The sequence below is a fragment of the Xenopus laevis genome, chromosome 1S (genome assembly GCF_017654675.1).
Source record: "Xenopus laevis strain J_2021 chromosome 1S, Xenopus_laevis_v10.1, whole genome shotgun sequence".
Lineage (NCBI taxonomy): Eukaryota > Metazoa > Chordata > Amphibia > Anura > Pipidae > Xenopus > Xenopus laevis.
The window spans coordinates 55,756,226-55,777,825 of NC_054372.1; the positions used below are offsets into that span (position 1 = coordinate 55,756,226).

General features: G+C 36.5%; 1 protein-coding gene across 7 annotated transcripts in view; it reads right to left on the reverse strand.

Annotated features, from left to right (window-relative positions):
* LOC108706699 (collagen alpha-1(XXV) chain) overlaps window positions 1–21,600 on the reverse strand; it is a 265,983-nt gene that overhangs the window by 124,275 nt on the left and 120,108 nt on the right. For all 7 annotated transcript variants that reach the window (XM_018243341.2, XM_018243342.2, XM_018243344.2 and 4 more), the window contains exons 3-4: window positions 3,624–3,668; window positions 1,255–1,262 (exon numbers count right to left, since the gene is read on the reverse strand). In XM_018243341.2, coding sequence (XP_018098830.1) covers window positions 1,255–1,262; window positions 3,624–3,668 — 53 coding nt within the window. The remainder of the gene's footprint in view (window positions 1–1,254; window positions 1,263–3,623; window positions 3,669–21,600) is intronic.

A 21,600-nucleotide genomic window follows, 5' to 3' on the forward strand; every position in this document is an offset into this window, starting at 1 on the left:
AGAGGTAATGTAATTAAAAAATATATCTGGAACGGTCTAATTCCTATGACGGACGAATGGCTAGTGTCAGAGGGTTGATATTTGTCACCCCCGCCCTCTATGACACCATAACGCTATAGGGCCCAAGGCAGGATGGACTATAAGGGCAAATGGTCTACTGTGGACAATGGTCACTCATATAGCTTATACTAGGCCATACAAACAAAAGATCATCACTCTGTTACTTAAATTCCAGAGTGTCAGCATAACGCCAGCCTGTCTGGTGGGGCCCCTTTTTGCAGAAGTGCTGCTCAAATTACTGGAAATACCACAATGGCCTTGGTTAGCCAATAGCTGATTGCGAGGTTGTGGACCGTTGGAGCTAGGCACAGTATGTTACAACATTCTTTTGATAACATGTAAGACTAAGTAAATCATTTAGACATTAATTGTACAAGGAGGAGTCAGACTATGTATGGTATTGGCATACTCCCATTTGTTATCACCCCCATCTATGACATCAAAATGGGTATATAAACTTATGTTATATGGGAGTATCCTTGGTAAGCATTCGGGTACCACCCAGGTGACACACGACTGCTTCCCCAGGCAAAACCTATTGTCTTGTATTTTGGACACAATAAACTACCTCATTGTATTTGAACTTGCACTATTTCGTGGTTTTGCTTTACGTACGAGGTCATAGAGGTACAAATATAACAACAATACAAAGCACCAGCTTATTATTGGATGGATTCAGATTCATTAATGCTCATCTGTAGGTTTGTACAGAATTGTGTACCTCACACAAGGTCTGTAGGCATAAAAGTCTCTGTTTTAATGTGTTTGTTTACCAAAACTTGGCAAATAATATCTCTGGTGGTGCTCAATGCATATGTTTAGAAAGCATTGGTTTAAATGGAATCTAACCCCCAAAATACATTGATATAGACTAGAGTGCTTCTCTGAGCACTTTTGCATACACTAAAGATGCCAACCTTTATTTCCATAAGTGGTAAAAAGACAGCTGAAAAAGTTAAATGGGCTGGAGTGAACTTGCCGTCTGGTAGGATAAGGTACATATATTGTGTGGAAGCAATGCTACAGAACAACTTTTTGGCTAGTGTATTGCTGAGACTAATTTTGCGTCTTTGTTCTGCCAAAGCCAACAAATGAATAAAGTACATATGTAAAAAAAAACTTACAATTGTTTGAATATCTGCAAGCCTTCAATGCAATTTTACCATGAGAAAATGATAATGATGAAATACTTACAGGAGGTCCTAAAAAAAAGAAAAAAAAACATAGTTAGCAAAGCAGTATGAAAACTAATAACAAGAAAATCCTATTGTATCTTATTCTACAAGGTCACATCTATGCCATAGGGTTGTGGTATGATCTTGCCATTCATCTTAGGAATCACGCACCATACAGTAGATTGCAGGGATGCCAAAAGGTTGGCTGAGGAGGTTTGGAGGTGTAGTTTATAACAGTTGGAATGAAAGTCTGAAATCCTTGCTCTATTGATGGTTGGTTATCTAACTGTCCTTTCTGAGAAAAAGTACAGTCTTGTAAAGATCCACAGCAGATTCAGTATACATCAAATACCAGTTAACAAAGACTATGATGAAAAAGATAAGCTGAATGGATCCAACCTTTAGACCATCCTGTAGGGCAGCAATAGAGTTGCCACTGTTTCTCTAAAAAAATACCAGCTTACACCTTCCTTTATTTTTCTTTTTCTTTTCTATTAAATTATTGGCACCAATCATTTTTACGGGCCAGGCTGGTACCACATCATCCAGGTGGCAAACCTAGGCAGCAATCATTTGAAAACATTCCTGCAATACCTATTATATATGAGTCCACCCACTTAAAGTAATTTTTTCTCTCTAAAATGAGGTCTGTACAAACAATTTTCTGCAATTATTAGGGTTACACTGTCTACAATCCTGCACTCACAAATGTTCAGGGAATCAGTTTCATTTGAATCAAGCTTATGTTGCTTTCTCTGCTAGCATGCATGGTATTTCATGTGATCATCTGGAGATTTCCTTTCACCACCTGCCTCCCCAAGAACACAACAAATGAGTATCTATTAAAATGTCACACTTTGTGACATTATATCATCACCTTGCACGGATTAATGCAGTCTGCCATAAAGTGTATCTTCAGGGGACTGTGAAACAATGGTTCACCAGTCAAACTCAGAACTTTGCAGTCTTATTAAGCCAAGCGGCCACAACTTCCCAATCAATGCTTTCAATTAGCTTCTCTGCCTTGCTCTGATTTCTGAGTAATATAAGATGCTGGGACAGCACAAAAGTGTTAACAGATGTATCTTTAATTCACATTTGATATTGAATTTCTTTTTTTGCAAGGTTGATTCATAGTCCAGTAAAATACTTTTCTTTAGCTGAAAATTACCTTCCTTTGCAGGATTTGGTTTATGAAGCTAAGCAGACACATTGCTCTTGGATTTCTTTTCACAATGGTGAAGCATAACAGCACAGCATTTATTAACTATGGTTATAAGAGTGTTTTCCGATAAGCACCTGGCTGGTGCAAGTCTACATGCTGGTAACATGTTTAAAGGTCAAAATATCATATTATTATGATTGTATAACTGGGAGAAAAAAACGTGTATTAAAATCTACTTATTTCGATTCATTTCTTTAAGGTACCTTTCATCAATATTCAACCTGCTGTGCTCCAGCTGTTGACAGATTTTATTTTAAGAAACGACTAAGATGGTTAAGACGTTATAGAGGCTAAGCAGTGAAATCTGAGGCTGAAGCAAAAGATCGCAAACCAAATAAGAGGCAGAACTGGCATGTGATGTCTAATGCTTCTTCGTGTAAGGGATAGTTACCGGTGTTCTGGTCCACTCCAGCGACATGGACAAGATAGTGGCGCCCGGGATCTCCATGTGGCACGTTCTGATGCAGTGGCCAGCGCGCCAAAACGTGTACAGCGCCATGACACCAGTGCGTCAAAATGTGCAGCGTCAACATGCAACGTCAGCGCGTGATCACGCTCGTTTGGCGCGAAAATATGCCTGTAAAATATGCCAGAGCCTTGCAGACCTGGCCCAATTATATTGTCAGAGCCCGAAGGATCCGTTTGCAGACCTAGGAGGAAGAAGCAAGTTCCAACACAGTTCACGGTATCCAAGGGGTTAAAGAAGAAGAGTAGTCAAATCCAGGCAAAGGTCAATTCAGGCAGCAAGGTTTTTAGTTAATATAACAGGCCAAGGTCAATAACAGGAATCAAGATCAGACAAAGCAAATCACACCAGGAACACAATAAGTTGAACATATAATTGGGCAAGGTCTGCAAGGCTCTGGTGTCTTTTATAGGAAGATTTTGGCACCAAAGGAGCGTGATGACATAATGTGTCACACACGGACGTTGTGCATTGATGCTGCGCATTTTGACGCGCCGGCGTCATGGCGCTTTGACACATTAGCATCAGAGCGTGCCACATGGAGATCCTGGGTGCCACCATCTTGTTCATGGCACCGGAGCAGACAGGAACGCCAGTAACTATCCCTTACATTCAACAACAGAAGGAGATAGTATTACATTCACAATTTCTTAATGAAAAAGGCAAAAAATATATAAAACAAAACAGAATTACTTACCAGGTTCACCTCTTCTCCCCCTTTTTCCTTGCTGTCCAGGTGGGCCTGAAAAAGAAATAAATATTTGATTTGCAAATATTTTGTGCATTTATTTGGCATAGGAAACATGGAGATCATTAAACTGGTTAATTTTTATACCTTACTTTCCATTGTACACCTTGTACAATAATGGGCAAAATATTCCTAAGCCAGTCGTTAGAAGACAACTGAAGCAAGCATTTGTTATGTAACGAGTGTCGGGACTTGCACAAACTTTGAACACAATGCAACAGATCAGAAACTTAAAATTCTATGGTTGGCAACATACAGTTCTTTTTATTAACTTATACAAATATATGACTTTAGAATAGCTTGTGCCATGGCCTGCCTCTGATTTAAGTCTAATTGCAAGTCATTTGTATTGTCTCTGTATTTTGGATCTAAAGGCTATACTAATCTTGCCAGTTTAACCTCTGACATCTTGAGCACCAAGAAAGTAAGGCTGGAGCCTTGTAAATTATATAAAAGCAAGCTTAATCATTTTATCATTATTGCTAATGACATGCAATTACTCACTGGATCATCGATTATGAATGAAAAGTAGAATGAAGTATCCAACACAACAATGATTTGTGGTCATTTTGTATAATTTCCTAACTATGAAATAGATGAAAACTGGAACAATTAAAACAGTGTTAAATTTCTAAAGCCACAATAACTTAGCACTTTGGGTTTTGAGGACGTGCTTGACATCTTTTGGTCATTAGCTTGTTTTGCAAAATGGTTTTCCTCTCAGCACTACTAGAAGTTTGAAACCCTCCATAAACAAAACATAGACCAATGAAATTAAAGATATCTCTGGTGGGGGTTTTGCTGATTAATTCCTGGTTAAGAAAGGAATTTTCCTGAATATTAAAAAGTATGACCGCTTAAACTATTAGCAATACATATTTCAGGTAAATGGCTTAACAATATGGAGTACAGGTCTTGAAATTGATCAATAATTTTAATGATGTATAAATGGAGCCATGTTTAAAAAATTCTGTAAAATTGTTAAAAGATATAACTTATTATATAGAGATAATATATAATATATATATATATATATATATATATATATATATATATATATAAGCAGCAAGATCTCTCCTAGCAGAAAAATGAAAAAAAAAACACAGCTTCCAGGACTGCAAACATTAATCACTAAGGTGAATTGGATCAGGGTGATGGAATCAATCCGAGACACTCTTTTGGACAGAGGCTATGAGGGGGAGTTGGAGTAGTACCTGTGGACCCAGCACCTGGAAAGCCTTCAGCAGGGAACTAGCACCATAACCTAAGGTATTTTATGAAGAAATCACAAGGAACCGAGCTTCTCAATTGGTGCATGCAGAAAGCTGAATAACAACTCTTTACCTTCCTCTTCTTCTTCTTCTCCTCCCAAACCCTCATCTCCCCTCACCCCCCCTCTTCCCCCCTCTTTCTCCCTTTCTATTTCTCTCATCCTCCTCCTAACTGTCACCACTTTCACAGTGTGCCCCCCACTGTTACATAAAGGCACAGCTGATGAAAGATAGAACAAGCCTCCAACGGAAGTAGCCAGACTACAATAACTAAACTATATGATGTACCGTGTGAACACATCCAATGGTGACAGGCATGCAATTCTTGTTAATGTTAATTCACTCTTGAACTTTTGCTGTGTCAGAAAATAAATAAAATATAAAAAAAAAAGGGTGGGGTAGACTGTAGAAACACTGATGCAGGCTGATGGGACTGCCTCAAGCTAGCTAAATATGATTTTGATGTTATCTGCCTTCACAATTAATCTATATAAACAATTAAGAATTCATACAGTGGTTGCATTATGTGGCAGTTATGGGACTGTCACTGAGAGTAGGTACAGCCCAAACTTTACACAAGGGTCAGTAGTTTGCCTTCTTTGCCACTTGTTGACATTTACAAGTACTGTAACCTATAGGTGACTAACAGCCTTAGAGCATGCTTAAGTGCTGTAGAGTCTCAATTTTTACATTCTTAGAGTCTCAATTCTTAGATTTCTTTAAACAATAGAACAATAAATGCTAGGATCAGATTATGAAAAGCTAAAATGAAAACATTGAAACCAAAGTATTTGTACAGAAAATGTCCACACAACTAGAAGCATTAAATTACACACAAGCTAATTCTATCTTGCACACTAAAACAGTAATAGAGAAAGCAATGGAGTTGTTTAGATAAAAGCAACTCATTCATTCCATTAATGCCTTTATAAACCTGTGCTATTGAGGGGTCCGTTTACTAAAGTGCGGTAAATCTGACTTTAAGTTTCCGCATGTTATCGCGGAGAATATTTTTTCGCCAGAATATTCGCAGCGACTAAGTTTACTAAACAGCGATGCACTCAGAAGTCATTGCGATCACTTGCGGTAACTACGTTAAGGAACCAGCTTACGTTAGCGGTAATTTTAGCGAGTTGCGAATTTTCTGGCGAAAAATTAAGTTTTTGCGAATATATATGCTATAAAATAGTCTTGTTTTATGGCGGTTATTATGGCAAATTTTTACTGTGACATTTATGGCCAGAAATGCATCTTCAAAACTTATAAACTTTATTGACTGATGATTATACCATCCAACAACATTACCAGAGTCACAGCAATCAAACATGTCTGCATCATATAAACCCAAGAGAATCATATGAACAAGAAATCATACCAGTCAATCTCTTTGCTTCATAGAAATGCACAGTTTAATGTAGCCAATCACAATGAAACCAAAAAAGCGTAGAGGCTGACGAATCCTTGGACTTTGATGCCGCTGCCAATAATACAACTCTGAGCTGAAACTGCTGCTGTTGCACCACATGGAAGCAGAAGCCAAAACACCCTGTCAGCAATAGCTACAGATCTGTCTCCTGTCAGCAAAGAATTATGGGTAAAAAAAACCATTATTATGGGATATTTCCTGCCCCTTGAGAATTTTCTGGCGAAAAAAATACTTTTACGCCAGTACATAGATGGCGGTAAAAGTTTGCGAATATTCTGGCGTTAATTTTGTCTATAGTACATTTCGCTGTTTAGTAAACCAAGCGTTAATATGTACGTAGCGTTATTTTCAGCGAATGCGATAACTGGCGAACAATTATTCTTGCGCAAGAAAATTCGCAAATTTATATTTACCGCAGGTTAGTAAACTGGCGATAACATATTTGGCGAAAATTCTGTCTATAAATTGTGCGAATATTTTTAACGCACTTTAGTAAACAGACCCCTGAGTGTCAGTCCAGGATAGAATCTGGTAACACATCTGTCATAACAAATTTGTAACAATCATCCATTGCAATCCCATGAATAACTACAAAATATATATTTTATAACAACATGAGTTTTTAAAAGGATGATTTATTTTTCAATCTCCCTGTTGAGCCTTCTTAACTTTTCTTTAAATCCTACATTCAATTTTTTAAACTGTAGGAAGCATTTTGTTGAAAAGAACCACGGGACACCTTGAAGAAGGTGGAGTTGTAGAAAAAGATCTGAAAACATTGTGCTTTTACTGTTTTTTTCTGAGACAGAAATGTGTGACTACAGTGTTTAAAAAAAATAACCGTCAAAGGTCCTAAAATGTCAACCGAGGAAATAAAATCTCCATTTGTGTGTGGGCTTATGAAGTCTGTCTGCAGTAATCAAAGGATTACTTTTTGAGGAAAGGCAGCAGCAATCTCTCAAGAGGACAGCCGAGTTGAGAATCCTTTCTCATCAATGTTGACACTGTTTTTTTAATGACCACATGCACCAGCATTCTTGAAAATGTCATGATTTCTTGCTGAAATAGAAATGAAGGAAATAGAGGAGGCAGCCTGTAATCTTTATTGTGTGCTGAAATGCATTCTGTTATACTGATATAGAGACTTTGTCATTACATACTGTACTACAATGATGTCACACCCTTATCTGGCCGAGATCACTCTATATTGCCATTCATTTTCCTTTATTTATAATAAAAAAAGAACTGTAGACAGGAGCAGAAAATGATTATTGGTACAATAAAGGTTTTAGTGGAAGTACTTGTAATAAATCGAATGGCTCTAACAAAAGCTCATTGTATTGCTGTAGTCAGAGAGCATCTTCTACATGCATTTTATTTGTATATTTACCATAGGCTGGAAAACATGCACAATACAACAAACTGATATAGGTATGGGATATGTTATCTGCAAACCCGTTATCCAGCAAGCTTCAAATTACAGAAAGACTGTCTCCCATAGACTCAATCTTATCCAAATAATCCAAATTTTAAAAAGCAATTTATTTTTTCTCTGTAGTAATAAAACAGGACCTTGTACTTGATACAAACCAAAAAAAATCATGAAATTCGGACGTTTTCACGACAAAATAGTGAAATTCGGATGTTTTCACGAAAAAAAACGAGCAATTCGAACTATTTCATGAAAAAATCGAGCAATTCGAACCTTTTCATGAAGAATTTTTGAAAATCGGAAATTGACGGCGGCGAATTTTCACCGGCGAATTTCCACGGGAGATTCGCAAATTTATTCGCCAGCGGCGAAACGCGGGAATTCGCTGCAAATTTGTGCCAGGGCGGATTTATTCACCCATCATTATTTTTTGTATCTTGGATCATGTTTTCATGCTTTTTTGCCCAGCTCTGTATTTATTTAGCTTTCGTTAGCGTCTCTTATGTCAATAGTCCCCTTGTCCTCTGGTTCCTTGTCTGTTCAAACAATAAAATGATATCACATGAAGATGCATTTAAGATGTACAGTATATGAATTCCTTAATTCCATCAAGAGCCACATTCAATTCAGTGAGAAATGGTTTATCATGGGAAAACTCATGAACAAGATTCAATTTGAGATGCAATTCAATTGAGAAAAACTTATCTCACATTTAATCACGTGAAAAGTCTGTGGCGAGAAAACTGGAACCGAATTTGGAGAAAAGTTTTTTCTCCTTAAATTAAATCTCGTCCATGAGTTTTCAGGTGATCAACTTAAGATAACTTTTTCTCACTGCATTGAATCTGGCCCAAAGTTGGGAATATCTGCATAGTATTTAGGAATATGCATGGAGGTTCAATGACCCTGTTGGCCTCCTATTGAAGAGGAAAAATTGTAATGAACCTTATTTTTATTCTCTGTTAATGTAAAAATCATAATTATTTTGTGTTATTGTTACATCATAATAAAATCTGCGGAAAAGTAAAGTAACGATGTTCCTACATTGAAGCCCAAGTGCTTGAGCTGGACAGCTGGTGTCTTAGGAGAGGTGCCCACAAGTCTGAACAATACAGCCCTAAGTATGAATAAGTAAGACAGGACTTAGTTAATACATTAAAAAAACATACAGGACGTCTTTCTTGTTATATCATTAAATGAGGCTCTTAGGACATTGATATTGGCGCCTCATATTACCATCTTATATTTTAGTATGAAATATTTGGTTCATTGGGTGTCTACTTCAATTTCAAAGCTCTTATGTTAAAAAGAAATTGTACTCTACAGGGAATAAACCATTTCAATAAAGATTAATCATTGTGAGTTAAATGGTGGACAGCCAGGGGATTACTTTACATCGTAGCTCCATTTTTGGAGCAACGCTGTTCAGAAGATTTGCTAACATTGTCAGAAAACATGATTGAAACAATTATGAAAAACAAAGAACATTTCCTCAGAATAAAAAAAACTAGTGAACTGAAACAGAAAACGAAATACTGAACTGATTTCTTTCACATTTATCTAACAAATGTTCATTCCGTAGCTTTTATAAAAGAAAAAGAAAAATAGTATTATTTCCAGATGTCAAGTGCTGTAAAGCTAAAATGCGAACTGTGATAAAGTCCTCCCACTGTTTGTGATCAATCTAATCCTGTCACACAATGTTAGTGGGTGCTCTAACCTGTTTGTGAAACGGTGACATCGGTTTTTCATTTGGAAATCATTTCTTTCAGTGAGATAGTTAATGCAGTTGCACTGAATTATTCCGACACCAACAGATGCCAAACAAAGAAAATAAGAGATACATTTTGAGTTTTATGGGGCATCGCCAAGCCAGAATATATTTAAAAAGTCAATAACAATTTTACCGACTAGTTCTTATATGGTAAAGGAAATATAACCTTAAGGGCAAATTTATCCTGTGATTAGTTTCAGGAATATTGGGCAACTTGAACTTGCTAAAACTCCTGAGCTTTTGCCTGTAACAATCAATGGGCATTACTTTTTGATAAGTCTCCTCAAGTTAACAAAAAAATCAAAGCAAAAATCTGATTGGTTACCACGGGGGAATTGTATCAAATTTGCAAAGAGCAAAATTGTGCAAATAAAAATTCACCTATTGCAATGTAATATTCTTTGTTAGGCTTTTATTGCATTGCGAATCTTAATTGCGCATTAAGAACCTTTAACATCTGCTCTGGAGTTTTGTTAAATATTTTGTTGCAAAAAATGGTTTGCAATTGAAAAATGTTATTACATACACTGCAACGTTCGCAAAAGCAATTTGATCGTAAACTTTGCGAGGAAGTCTTTGAGGTCTTTAATCAGTCAAAAATGTTGCAAACGAGGTCACTAACATTCAAGCGTCTTTGTGAATGAAACATATTACATTCCCCCATTTGGGTACCTATGCTAGTGCAAGTTCAAACCTATGTAGAAGGTAAGCCACAGATTCAGGTTCTTTTGATGTAGCACTGACTTATTTTATGATTAGACAAGTATAAATATATATTTATATATACAGTATACACAGTGGCATGACTATATGTTACGGGGCCCCACAGCAAATTGATTTTAGGGCCCCCAACATATCCAGACGTTGTCCTGTTGTATCAATATTTATTGAAATTGTATATGAACTAGAGCCTCACGGGCCCCTATACCTCCTGGGCACTTCTGAAGCCGCAGGGTCTGCTTCCTCTATAGTTACGCCCCTGAGTATATACACACACTTTAATATTACAAGCTTTACATTTCCTATTGACTATCGTACTATCTCACAGCAATTGTGAGAGCGAAAATAACTCATCCCAACTTCCGAAATCTTTACTGGCATTAAAGCTGGCCAGACATTTCCTGAGCAGAGTCTCACATGCGATGTCAGTCTAGGCAATGATGTTTTACAAGTCAGATGCTCGATGGCTAGCTTTATTACATCTTGTTAAACGCTTTAGACATTATCACAGTATTCACTCTTCCAGATGGAGGCAGGATAAATCTTTCAATTTGCAAAACTACAGAAATGACTTTGTGTATAGTGGCCAGTTTGTACTTTATTAATAAAATAATAAAACATCAGGCCCGGATTTGTGGAAAGGCCACCAAGGCCCGGGCCTAGGGCAGCAGGATTTTGGGGGGCAGCATGCTGCCCAACCACACCCACATTGGTTCAAAAGCACTGGGGATGCGCAGGAGATAAAATCATTTTTTTAAATTTCCCCATTGCTCCTGTCCCAATTATGAAAATTTGCTCGAATAAAGGGGAGGGGACAGACGGCAGACCGCCTAGGGGCACTCGCTATGTAAATCCAGCCATGTAAAACATACCATCCAGATGCAAAGCTGGATTTTTGGGCCCTGTTCATTGCAGGAAGGCTGGGTCCCCAACACTCACCCATTATACTAAAGGGCCAATTTGTCATGCTATGTAAAACAACTAATACCAGAAAAAGGGTATAAACAGGAGTGTAATATAGATGGATTTACGCAATCCAATTGTACTCCAATTGTATTTTACCTTTAGGTCAATGGGAAAAATTCAATTGGCAAATAAGTTCTGGTAGTATATTTTTTCATCGCATTTCCAATCGGCTGCTTAGTTTTACACTGGAATATTACACAGAGGTATGTGATTGGCAAAGATCAGTACAGAGCTTGATATGTCGTTTGTTATGCTCCGATGCCTGGCAATTTGTGGTGTGTTTTTTTTTTTTACATAGTATGATAAATAAGCCCCTAAATGTTAAATAGCACAACAGCTTAATTTACTACACACACAAGACAAACATACATATTACAGGTAGGGGATTCTTTATCTGTAAACCCTTTATCTAGAAAGCTCCAAATTTTTGTCTGTAATGATAAAACCGTTACTTTTACCTGACCCTAACTAAGCTATGTAAATAGTGATGGGAGTGTTTTTCTTTGCTCTAAAATTTACGAATTTCCCGTGAAATTTGCGAAACGGTGCCGACGTCTCGTTTTTTTTATGCCGGTGAATTTTCGCAGTGGTTTTGCGAATTTATTCGCGACGGCGAATAAATTCTGCAAAATACAGTAGTCCAGCACACATAATCTGCTCAAGGGTTATTACCCGTGTTTAATGTCAAGCCAAACAGGTTACTTTTTTTTTTTTACAGGTTAAACACGGGTAATAACCCTTGAGCAGATTACGTGTGCTGGAGTACTCTATTTTGTATCACTTGCTGGCGGTGCCGTCCTCCTATGCCCCATGCACCGTGAACGTTAAAGAGGGACCAGGTGTGCATCTGCACTTTGTTGGCTGAATTACGTTGGCGAATAAATTCTCCCATCACTATACATAAACCCATATTGATGACAAAATATGATTTTTTGGGGGGGTTTGTTTAATATATGTCTCGTTTTCTGCAGGACACTCCCGATTTTGACAGCCCAACCCGCAGTCCCAGGTTGCTTACTGAAATGTCCCGAGTTTCTCTTTTTACAGGAATTCTCCTATAATTAACCCAGAAAAAGATACGTTTCTGAAAGTAATTAAAATAACAGGCTTTTTTGCATAGAGATAAGAAAGTCTCTTGGAGAAACAGACTCACAACTCACAGGCCAATTCACTTTCATTAGCAAAATTGTTAAAATTGTTAAACATTGGACTAAAACTGTATTCAACTTTCATAACCTGTCAAATTTTGTAAAATGGACATGATACTTAGGGGGTCTGGTCATAAAATGGGCTTGGTCATGCTGTACATGACATAACTTTTTGTCCCTCTTTCAGTTTTTCAAATCTTGGGAGGTATGTTAATGTTCAAATGTTTTTTAGGAGAATTAAGGTAAAGATTCAAATTATAGAAAGAGCCCTTATCCCGAATACCCTGGGTCCTAAACATTCCAAATAATAAATGCTATAAAAAATAAGAATACCAACCCAAGATCAAACAAAGGGATAATATTCGCTAGTGAAGGAGATAGAATCTAGCGCAACTTCGCACTCTAATGCCAGGCGTATTTTCGCTCTGGTGAAAGAGCGTTACTACGCAAATTCAGTTAATTTCAGTCAATTTAAGTTTTCGTTTTTACTGAAGGTTACCTCTATCGCCAGACTTGCCTTCGCCACCTCAGACCAGGCGAAGTGCAATAGAGTAGATAGGACTTGGTCCAAAAACAGTTGAAAGTCTCAAAAACTGCTGGCGTCTTTTCCTTTTTACAGGATGATAGGCTGAAAAAGATTGTACATTGTTTTTGGGTACCCTCCTCCCCCCCTACATTTCCTTACATATGGTACATAAACTATACTGTGGGCTCAAACACTAAGTTATTAGGAAACTGACATTTTGATTTAATTACCCTTGCAACATATTAGAAACACAAGACAGAAGGCGGCATTAGTGTTTATCACAAAGGCAGGTGACTTTTCTCTTACACAGCAGAAATAGATCACTCCAAGTGGGTCAGTTGGAAGAAGAGCTACAAGGGCTGACATTCAATAGGGGTTCCATAAACACCAATGAAACAATTTCTTATTTCTCTGTATCACAAAGTGAAATTGTTATGTGTATGAATCAAATCCCAGACTATCCTGAGAGTAGAACAAATCTAATTGAACAACCCAGCGCTATATGGTGGTTTGGAATCCTGTCTCATAAAGCTAGCCTGTATGGTTATATCTCTTGAGGGCTTAAGCTTCGAATACTCCTCTGTCAACATTTGTTTCTTATAACAGGTCTTTGCAATCTCAAAGTGGATTTACAAAAATGTTAAGTGAGTAATGTGAAAAAAATGGAAAAAAGGGAAAAATGTTCCCCCTCAAGAATACCTTTCATTCTCTGTTTTGTACATTAGCCTGAGCACATCCTGAAAGATATGAAACGGTAGTTGGCTCTTTTCATTTCCCGCTCTGTGGAAGCAGTAGCACCTACCAGCTAATAAATTGTATGGCTGCTGCGGATACAACAGACTAGAGGTACAAGTGGGCAGAGTCTGAAATACAAATTTCAGATGTATTGGAAATCTACATAACATTTACAAGAACTTGTTTATTTATGAATGCAAAGTGCTAATGTAATGCATGTAAATCACAATTTTTCTAATGTAATAGTGAGTATCTGATAAATAGCGTACAACACAATTTGCACATGGTTTGCCAATGTGAACATTCGTGTTTTACTTGTGTAAGTGATGCTAAGAATTGAATAAATTCTTGACATGCTAATGTGCACAAGGCTGAATATGTTGTTGTCCACTGCAAATCCAAGCTACAATTTTGGCATACAGTCTGTTTAGCCAAAGCAACTGTGGCCTCTCAGTATTGCATTATGATCAGGGGAAATCATATTGTTTATAAAGTTCAAGACAAGAGAAAGAAAAAAAGCTTTTGCCAGTTCCAGATGAGTGGAAAGAGATTTTCCAGATCAGAAGTAGATATTTGCCAGACATCTGCACTGCAGGGATGTTAATAACCAAACATTATAGTGAAATATGCAGCCAAATAATACTATTTAATCATTCAAATACAAAAAATAGTAGTTGTAACTGGTCTTCTCCAGTTTGGAATTTGAGCAGCAACAATTTACCCTAGCAACCAGACAGTGGTTTCAATGAAGGACCTGAAGAAGGGCTAGAAAATAAAGATAAGAAAGTATTAAAATGTAACAATAACAATGTAGGGTCACAGAGGTATAGTTTATTGGCTGCTGGGGTCAATGACCCAATTTAACAGCTGCAAAAAGGCAGAAAAGGGAAGGCAAATAATGGAAAACAAAATTCTGATTTTAAAAAAAAAGTTGCTAATAAGTGAAAAGTTTATAACATACTTTAAGATGACCACCACTGCTACAAATTATGGAATGCCCTGTGCTGTTTTGTGAGGTTATTTATGAAAGTACAAATATGGGATCCATTATCCAGAAAGCCAATCTCCAGAAAGCTATAATGGGAAGGCCATATCACAACAAACTCAATTATAATCAAATAATTCAAATTTTTAAACATTACCCCTTTCTCCCCTTTTTTATTTCTGTAACCTCCCCTTTCCCCCTCTTTGTTTTGAAAAAAATTGAAAATAAAGAATATTCAAAAAAAAAAAAACATTTTAAACATTAGTTTCCTTTTTCCCTGTAATACTTTATTAATCCTTATTGGAGGCAAACAAATTCTACTGGGTTTATGAGAAGGGTTATTTAGTAAAATCGGATTTGTTCTGATTATTGAAATAAAAAAAGTGTGACCAAACTAGAATCCACGATTTGACCTTATTTATTATTAAAAAAGCTTGAGTTAATCAGTTCGGGTAAAAACCAGATAAGAATCTGTAAATTTTTTCGGGCTTTTTTCTACAAGGCCTGAATTTTTCGGATTTTTGCCCAAAGAGCCAGAAAAGGTCGGATTTGAGTTTTAAAAAAAAAACGGAAAATTCGAGTTTTGCCCCAAAAAGCCTGACTGGAGTTTAGTAAATAACCCCCTATATGTTTAAATGATTTTTTTAGTAGACTCAAGTTATGGAGATCTAATTTATGGAAAGACTTATTTTCTGTAAAACTCTGAGTCCCAAGCATTCTGGATAGCAGGTCCCATACCTGTACTCGATATACACTTCACTAAAGTGAGCTTTAGGGATAGTTTTCCTTTAAAGCTATGTTACAGTACAAATATTTGGTGCATCTGCAGGCTAGAGGAGACATTTATGATTTAGCTTCTCAGGCGCCAAGTGTACAATCTTATATAGGCATGGTGTTACACGCACTGACAGACAGATCCCCATGAGTCTGTCAGAATAAAATGAACAGAGAGAGGGAAAACCTACTTGAAGAATGGTATATGTAACACTTCCTCCAAGAGAGCTGATCTGCACACTAAACTCCACCGACAGGCTTGACAGCCCTTCTTGATTATGATGACAGATGAAAATATTCGCTGAGCGCCAAGGTGTTGCATTTCAGTTGTGACGACATTGTATGAACGAGACGGAAAGGCAATACTGGCAGATTAAGTGCGGCACATTACAAGTCCGGAGCAGCGTCCCAGTCAATAATCTGCCGCTGCAACACATGCCGTTCATCCCTTTGCACATGAAACCATTTCTTAGCTGGCCTGTATTCAGTTCAAAGTCTTGCCCCATGTCTGTCTAAAACAAGGAATATATCATTTCCAGAGGAGCAATGTGACAGGTGCATGAGAGGCATCTAACTGAACCCAGCATTTTATAGTACACCGGGCATAATCAGTTTCCATTATAGTTGCAAATAAACAACAACAAAAAATACACACTGGAAAACACAGAATGGAAGGTCCTTCATGGGACTGTTATATGTCAGAGATAGGGAACTCCTCTGTGACTCCAACTATATTGTCTTGTTTTCCATTCACATGGGTTTTTAGCATATAAGAGCACACTTAAAAAGTAAGCTCACCTTGAAAATAAAATGTCATAGACAGTGATGTCCTTGGTAACTAGCAATTAGTCTTCATGTTTCTGTTTTTGTTATTTATATTCAGCAGCTCTGCAGTTTGGCATTTTACCTGTAATCTGGTTGCTAGACTCCTATTGCCTGTTATCTGGCTGCTAGGCTCAGATTTATCTTGGCAACCAGTCAGTGGTTTGAATGACAGACTGGAAATAAATAGAAGAGAAAAATAAATAACATAAAAATTTAATTAAACTGTAGCTTCCAAGATTTTTGGTTGCAGGGATTAGTTAGCTTTTCTCTTGTACCAGCTTTTAAATCATTGACGTTGGCAGCCAAAATGATGATTGCTCTGTTAGGCTACAATTTAATTGCTATTGTTACTTTTTATCACTTAGCTTTCTTTTCTGGATCTCTTTAATTATCTTGCAGTCTCTTATCCAAATCATGCCTGGTTGGTAAATAAAACTGTACTCTAGCAACAAGATAACATTTGATAAAATTTGATATTCCAAACTGGAGAGATGATAAACAAAAAAAAGCTAAATAATTCAAAGAGCAGTTGCAAATTGCCTAAGAATATTACTGTCTACATTGCACTAAAAGTGAAATCAAAGCAGCTCTGGGAAGGAGGGGGTCGCCGACCCTATAAACTGTCCTAAATGGATACATTTAGTTGATACATTTCTTATCTTTGTCCCTGCTGAGCAGAATCTCTGGGTTTCATTACAGGCAGCTGTTAGAATTGATACAATAGTTGCAAATATTCTAGAGACGCTGCTGAGAAATGTATCAACTAAATGTTGCAAAATTGTAACAGTTTAGAGTCTGCACCTGAATTACTGAGCTGCCAGACTCAAACACTAGAGACCCCAAACATTCAACTTTAAACTTAAATTTTGGAAAAACAGTAAAAAATAAATAATGGAAAGTACAAATTGAAAAAAAGTCTTTATTTCTGGGGAACAATCTAAAAACAACTGAATTGAAAAAACATATGTCTTAAAGCAGGATCAGAATAGACCTTCAGCTAAACTACAAATCTCCTTATTCCCCTGAAGCAAAAAGTTGCCCTGATGTCCTGGGGTTTGTAATATCAGCTCCTACTTTAGATCATTGCTGGAGAACCAATGTGTTATCTATATATATATATATAAAGATGATGATATTGAATGCAATTCATACTTATACTAAGGCATGCCTACTATTTATTTTGCCTGCTTAATACTTAACTACTATCTAACTAGTACTAGGTTAGGCAGAACAATTCACCATTATGACCATGATCATTATGACGTCCTGGTATTTTATCATTATATGATAAATGTATTCAAGGAAATACGGCAGCCCCCACAATTATATATAGAGTATACACACTTCAAATAGGCATTTGTGCATACATTACTTTATTGTGATTACAGGAAAATGCCTGCTCTTTACTCAGCATTAGATCCAGTAATATGCTCAGAAATAAAGGTTCCTTTATCACAACGCAAAATATAATACAATAATGCAAACCATTAAATTCAGTCATTCCTTCTCCTTCTCGTTTAAATCAGAGGCATGGAAAACTGCAGTTTTATTAGGGTTTATTGGCTTATTTTCACCTACACCAAGCAGATGAGATTTCTATTTGTATCATGGGATCTATTATCTGAAATACTTTGGACTTGGGGTGTTATGGAAAAGGGTTGTCACTTAAAACATACCTTAAACTGTTTTACCCCCAATAATCGTTTTTTGGTCCTTATTATTATAAGAAAAGAAATAGTGACTTGGGGTATGCAGGTATGCAGGGTCTCTTGACCAATATAATTTGTACATTAAGGGGCAGATTTATCAAGGGTCGAAGTAAAAATTTTAAGTAAAAAAATTCAAATTTAAAACTATTTTTGTGTATTTTGACTAGGGAATACTCCAAATTAAAATTTGATAAAAATTAGAAAATTTGAGTATTGAAATGTATCATGTACTGTCTCTTTAAAACCTTGACTTTGGCCATTCGCCATCTAAAACCTGCCGAAAAAGGGGATAATCTTTCAATGTTCAGTTGATTCAAATTAGGATTTCCAAAACTCACATCTAAGAGATTTAAGACCAAAAAACCTAGAATATAAACATTCGGTATCTATGAGTTCACGTAGAAGTAAAAGGGAATTGGCCTAGCGAAATAAAAGCATTTTTTATTCAAGTTTTCATATTTTTTTGACAGTTTGTAGACCCATTACAAATTATTGCATGTAAAAATATGTAAATATCTGTATGTAAACAGGGTCAATGGGATTGTAAACCCAAAGATTTGGGGGCAGATTTATTGAAGGTTGAATTTCCAAGTTATGTGAATTTTTTTTTGAATATAATAAATTTGATTGTACTCACAAATGGGAGGTTATTTATGAAAAAACTCAAACGTCTAATATTCGATTGAATATAACCTACCCGAAAATTTGAATCAACTTCAAATCGAGTTTTCCTCCAAAAAAAACAAAAACGTGAATGTCAGGAAGGCAATTAACACCTTCAAATGGTTCAAGGGACCTCTGCATTGTATAATTATCAACACATCATCATATCGCAACAACAAACCTCTATTCCAAACCTTAATTCCTTTTTCGTAGTACTCAAGACTCTAAGTAGCGTTGCCTGATTGCTAAAACCAAACCATTCAATGCCATTCGGTGTACATTAATACTATATTAATTATATTAATATTATGTGCTACATGTCACAACAGGTTCCTGCCAAGCATAGTATTTTAATGGGTGTTTGTTATGGTTTTTCACTTTGAGAACTGTGGACTGCACCCAGGCAACAGTGAGTACTTCTATCCTTCTACATTATACTGTTTTGCTGGCATATACTACTATATCACATACTAGATTAAAAATACAGGGCATTGCATTAGTTTACATTGTGGTACTTTTGTGTAAATATGAAACAACCCCTGCTATGTCTCCTGCTCTTTGTTTATGCCTACTTGACTCTTGTTTTGGGCACGTGCCTCTAGCCTGGCATCTTCCATCTTCCAAGAATTCTGCACTTGACCTTTCCATCTACAGTAGTTCCCATTCTGCTTCCTTCCTAACTTTTATTACTACAGTTACATGTTTTTGTGACAAATGGTTTCATCTTGCATGTTGTCCTTCACAAAACCCAATGTCATGCTATCTTCCTTCTCTAGTCTAAATTAAATCCCACTGAAACTACCCAACTATTAACACTTACTTACTGACGGATTCCAATGCCTCTGCCTTTATTCATACAGTTCCCTTGCTCTGTCAGCCTTTGCCTTCATATTTTTCACACATATGACTAATTTTCCACTGGAGATTAAGCCCTTGGCCCAATTAAAATACAATCATTTGGCTTTTTTTGGACTTAACTCCCTTCCCCCCTTTTATTCATCAACATAATCTTCTCTTTCTATTGGTAAAATAATATTTTTTAGATGGACATTGCACACCACTCTGTATTTGTCTTCCAAACGCATTCACATCAAGGATGTGTAAAAAGTCAGCAGCTGAAAGCTGGTGAATTCGTGAAGTTGTCCTAGGTATAAATGAAGTTGTCCTAGGTAAAATGTTTTTGAGATTTGGGAGGCCATATGAGTTTTTTTTTTACATGTTTTTATTTTATTCAAATCTTTTCATAAACACACATCAGTTTGTTAAGTTATTGAACACATTTTAAAAAAAAAAAAAAACAGGCTAGAATTCACAAATGTGGATTTTGTTAAATAAGCTGGTAAATCCTGCTAAAAAGGAGAAGTATAAATTAAACAAATAGTTGAAATTTTGGCTGGACAGCTCCCATTGACTTCTACATGACATTGCAAGCTTTTAGATGCTGAAGCTGTAAATTCTTTTTTTTTCCCCTTCTTCATTTATTGCACAAAAAATTCAAATTGTGGAAAATAAATAAATAACCCCTTAATGTTATACAAGTAATCAAATGTCATTGAAATACCATTGTTTGTATACAGTACTTCTTCACGTTACGTCAATAAAAAAAAAAAAAATAAACAATTTTGGGAAAACAACTTCCAGAACAGCCTGCCTTCACCTGCCCAGCCCTGGACCAGCTGATGCTACAGGAAGATGCAGTGGCTGTAGTATCAAAAATTGCAGATATAACTTTAGAAGGAAATAAATCCCTGGGGCAATAGTCCATTATCGCCCTTATCCTGACCTACAATGTAAAATGCATATCTCTCCAATTACCTTATGGTTACAAGATTAGGAATGAATTATGGTGTATGGAGAGTTCAAGGTTGCAAAGGCGCTTCCATATCACTTCACTGTAGTGTGTAAATTAATAGTATCAGGGAAAATGAAATGCCTTTTTGAGCTTAAACAGTCCCTCATCATCCTATAAACAGCACATTAAGTTTAAAATACTGGCGTCATTTTCACTGTGGTTTGTACTTACCTTCAATTACTATTCCCATTGACATTAACAGAAGTTATATATTATAATGTTCTTTCACCACTGCAGTGGAAATTGTACCTAAATATCTCACCAGTGAGCCATTAAATAAAATTAGCACTTTACAGCACTATCATCATCAGTAAAAAGGTCTCCATTTAAGTTATTAACAGCAGTGCTAATAGATGTTCTGACCACACAAATGCTTCTTGGTTATGAAATCATTGGCAATTTTTTGGCAAAACTAATTTTTTTTTTGCCCTCTTCCATGCCTACAGTAACCTGAATATTCCACCCAAGTATCTCTTTTGCTTTTCTTTCTGTATTATTAAACATCCATTCAAAACAGCTTTTTAACTGGCTGGGATTTTTTGCCTTTGCTTCTGTACCTGGAGGTCTTACAACTCTTGTTATTATTGATTGATTTATACAGAGTTCCTCCAGGGGCTGTGTCCTATATTGGAATGAAAGATTTCAGTGGTATTTTTAGAGATATCTGTAAGTAGCCTTAGGGTTAATTTTACACTTCACTAAAATATGAAGCATATCTTTATCCTGTAGATATTTATCTCCCTGGCAATGTGGCTTTTGTAGCTTTACATGACATTGTATAGTGGCCTTAAATTCTAGAAAGGAAACTCAGATTAGGATGTTGCCATTTGCTTATTGTTCTTGTATTAATTCCAAAAAGCCTGTAAAAGTCCTTAAAAATTTTTTTTGGGTAGCTGGTTTCCCCAATACATTTTCTAACATATGGAACATTATGGGGCCTATTTACTCAGCTCGAGTGAAGGAATAGAAGAAAAAAAACTTTGAATTTCGAATGTTTTTTTTGGCTACTTCGACCATCGAATTGGCTACTTCGACCTTCGACTACGACTTCGAATCAAACGATTCGAACTAAAAATCGTTCGAATATTCGACCATTTGACTATTCGATAGTCGAAGTAGT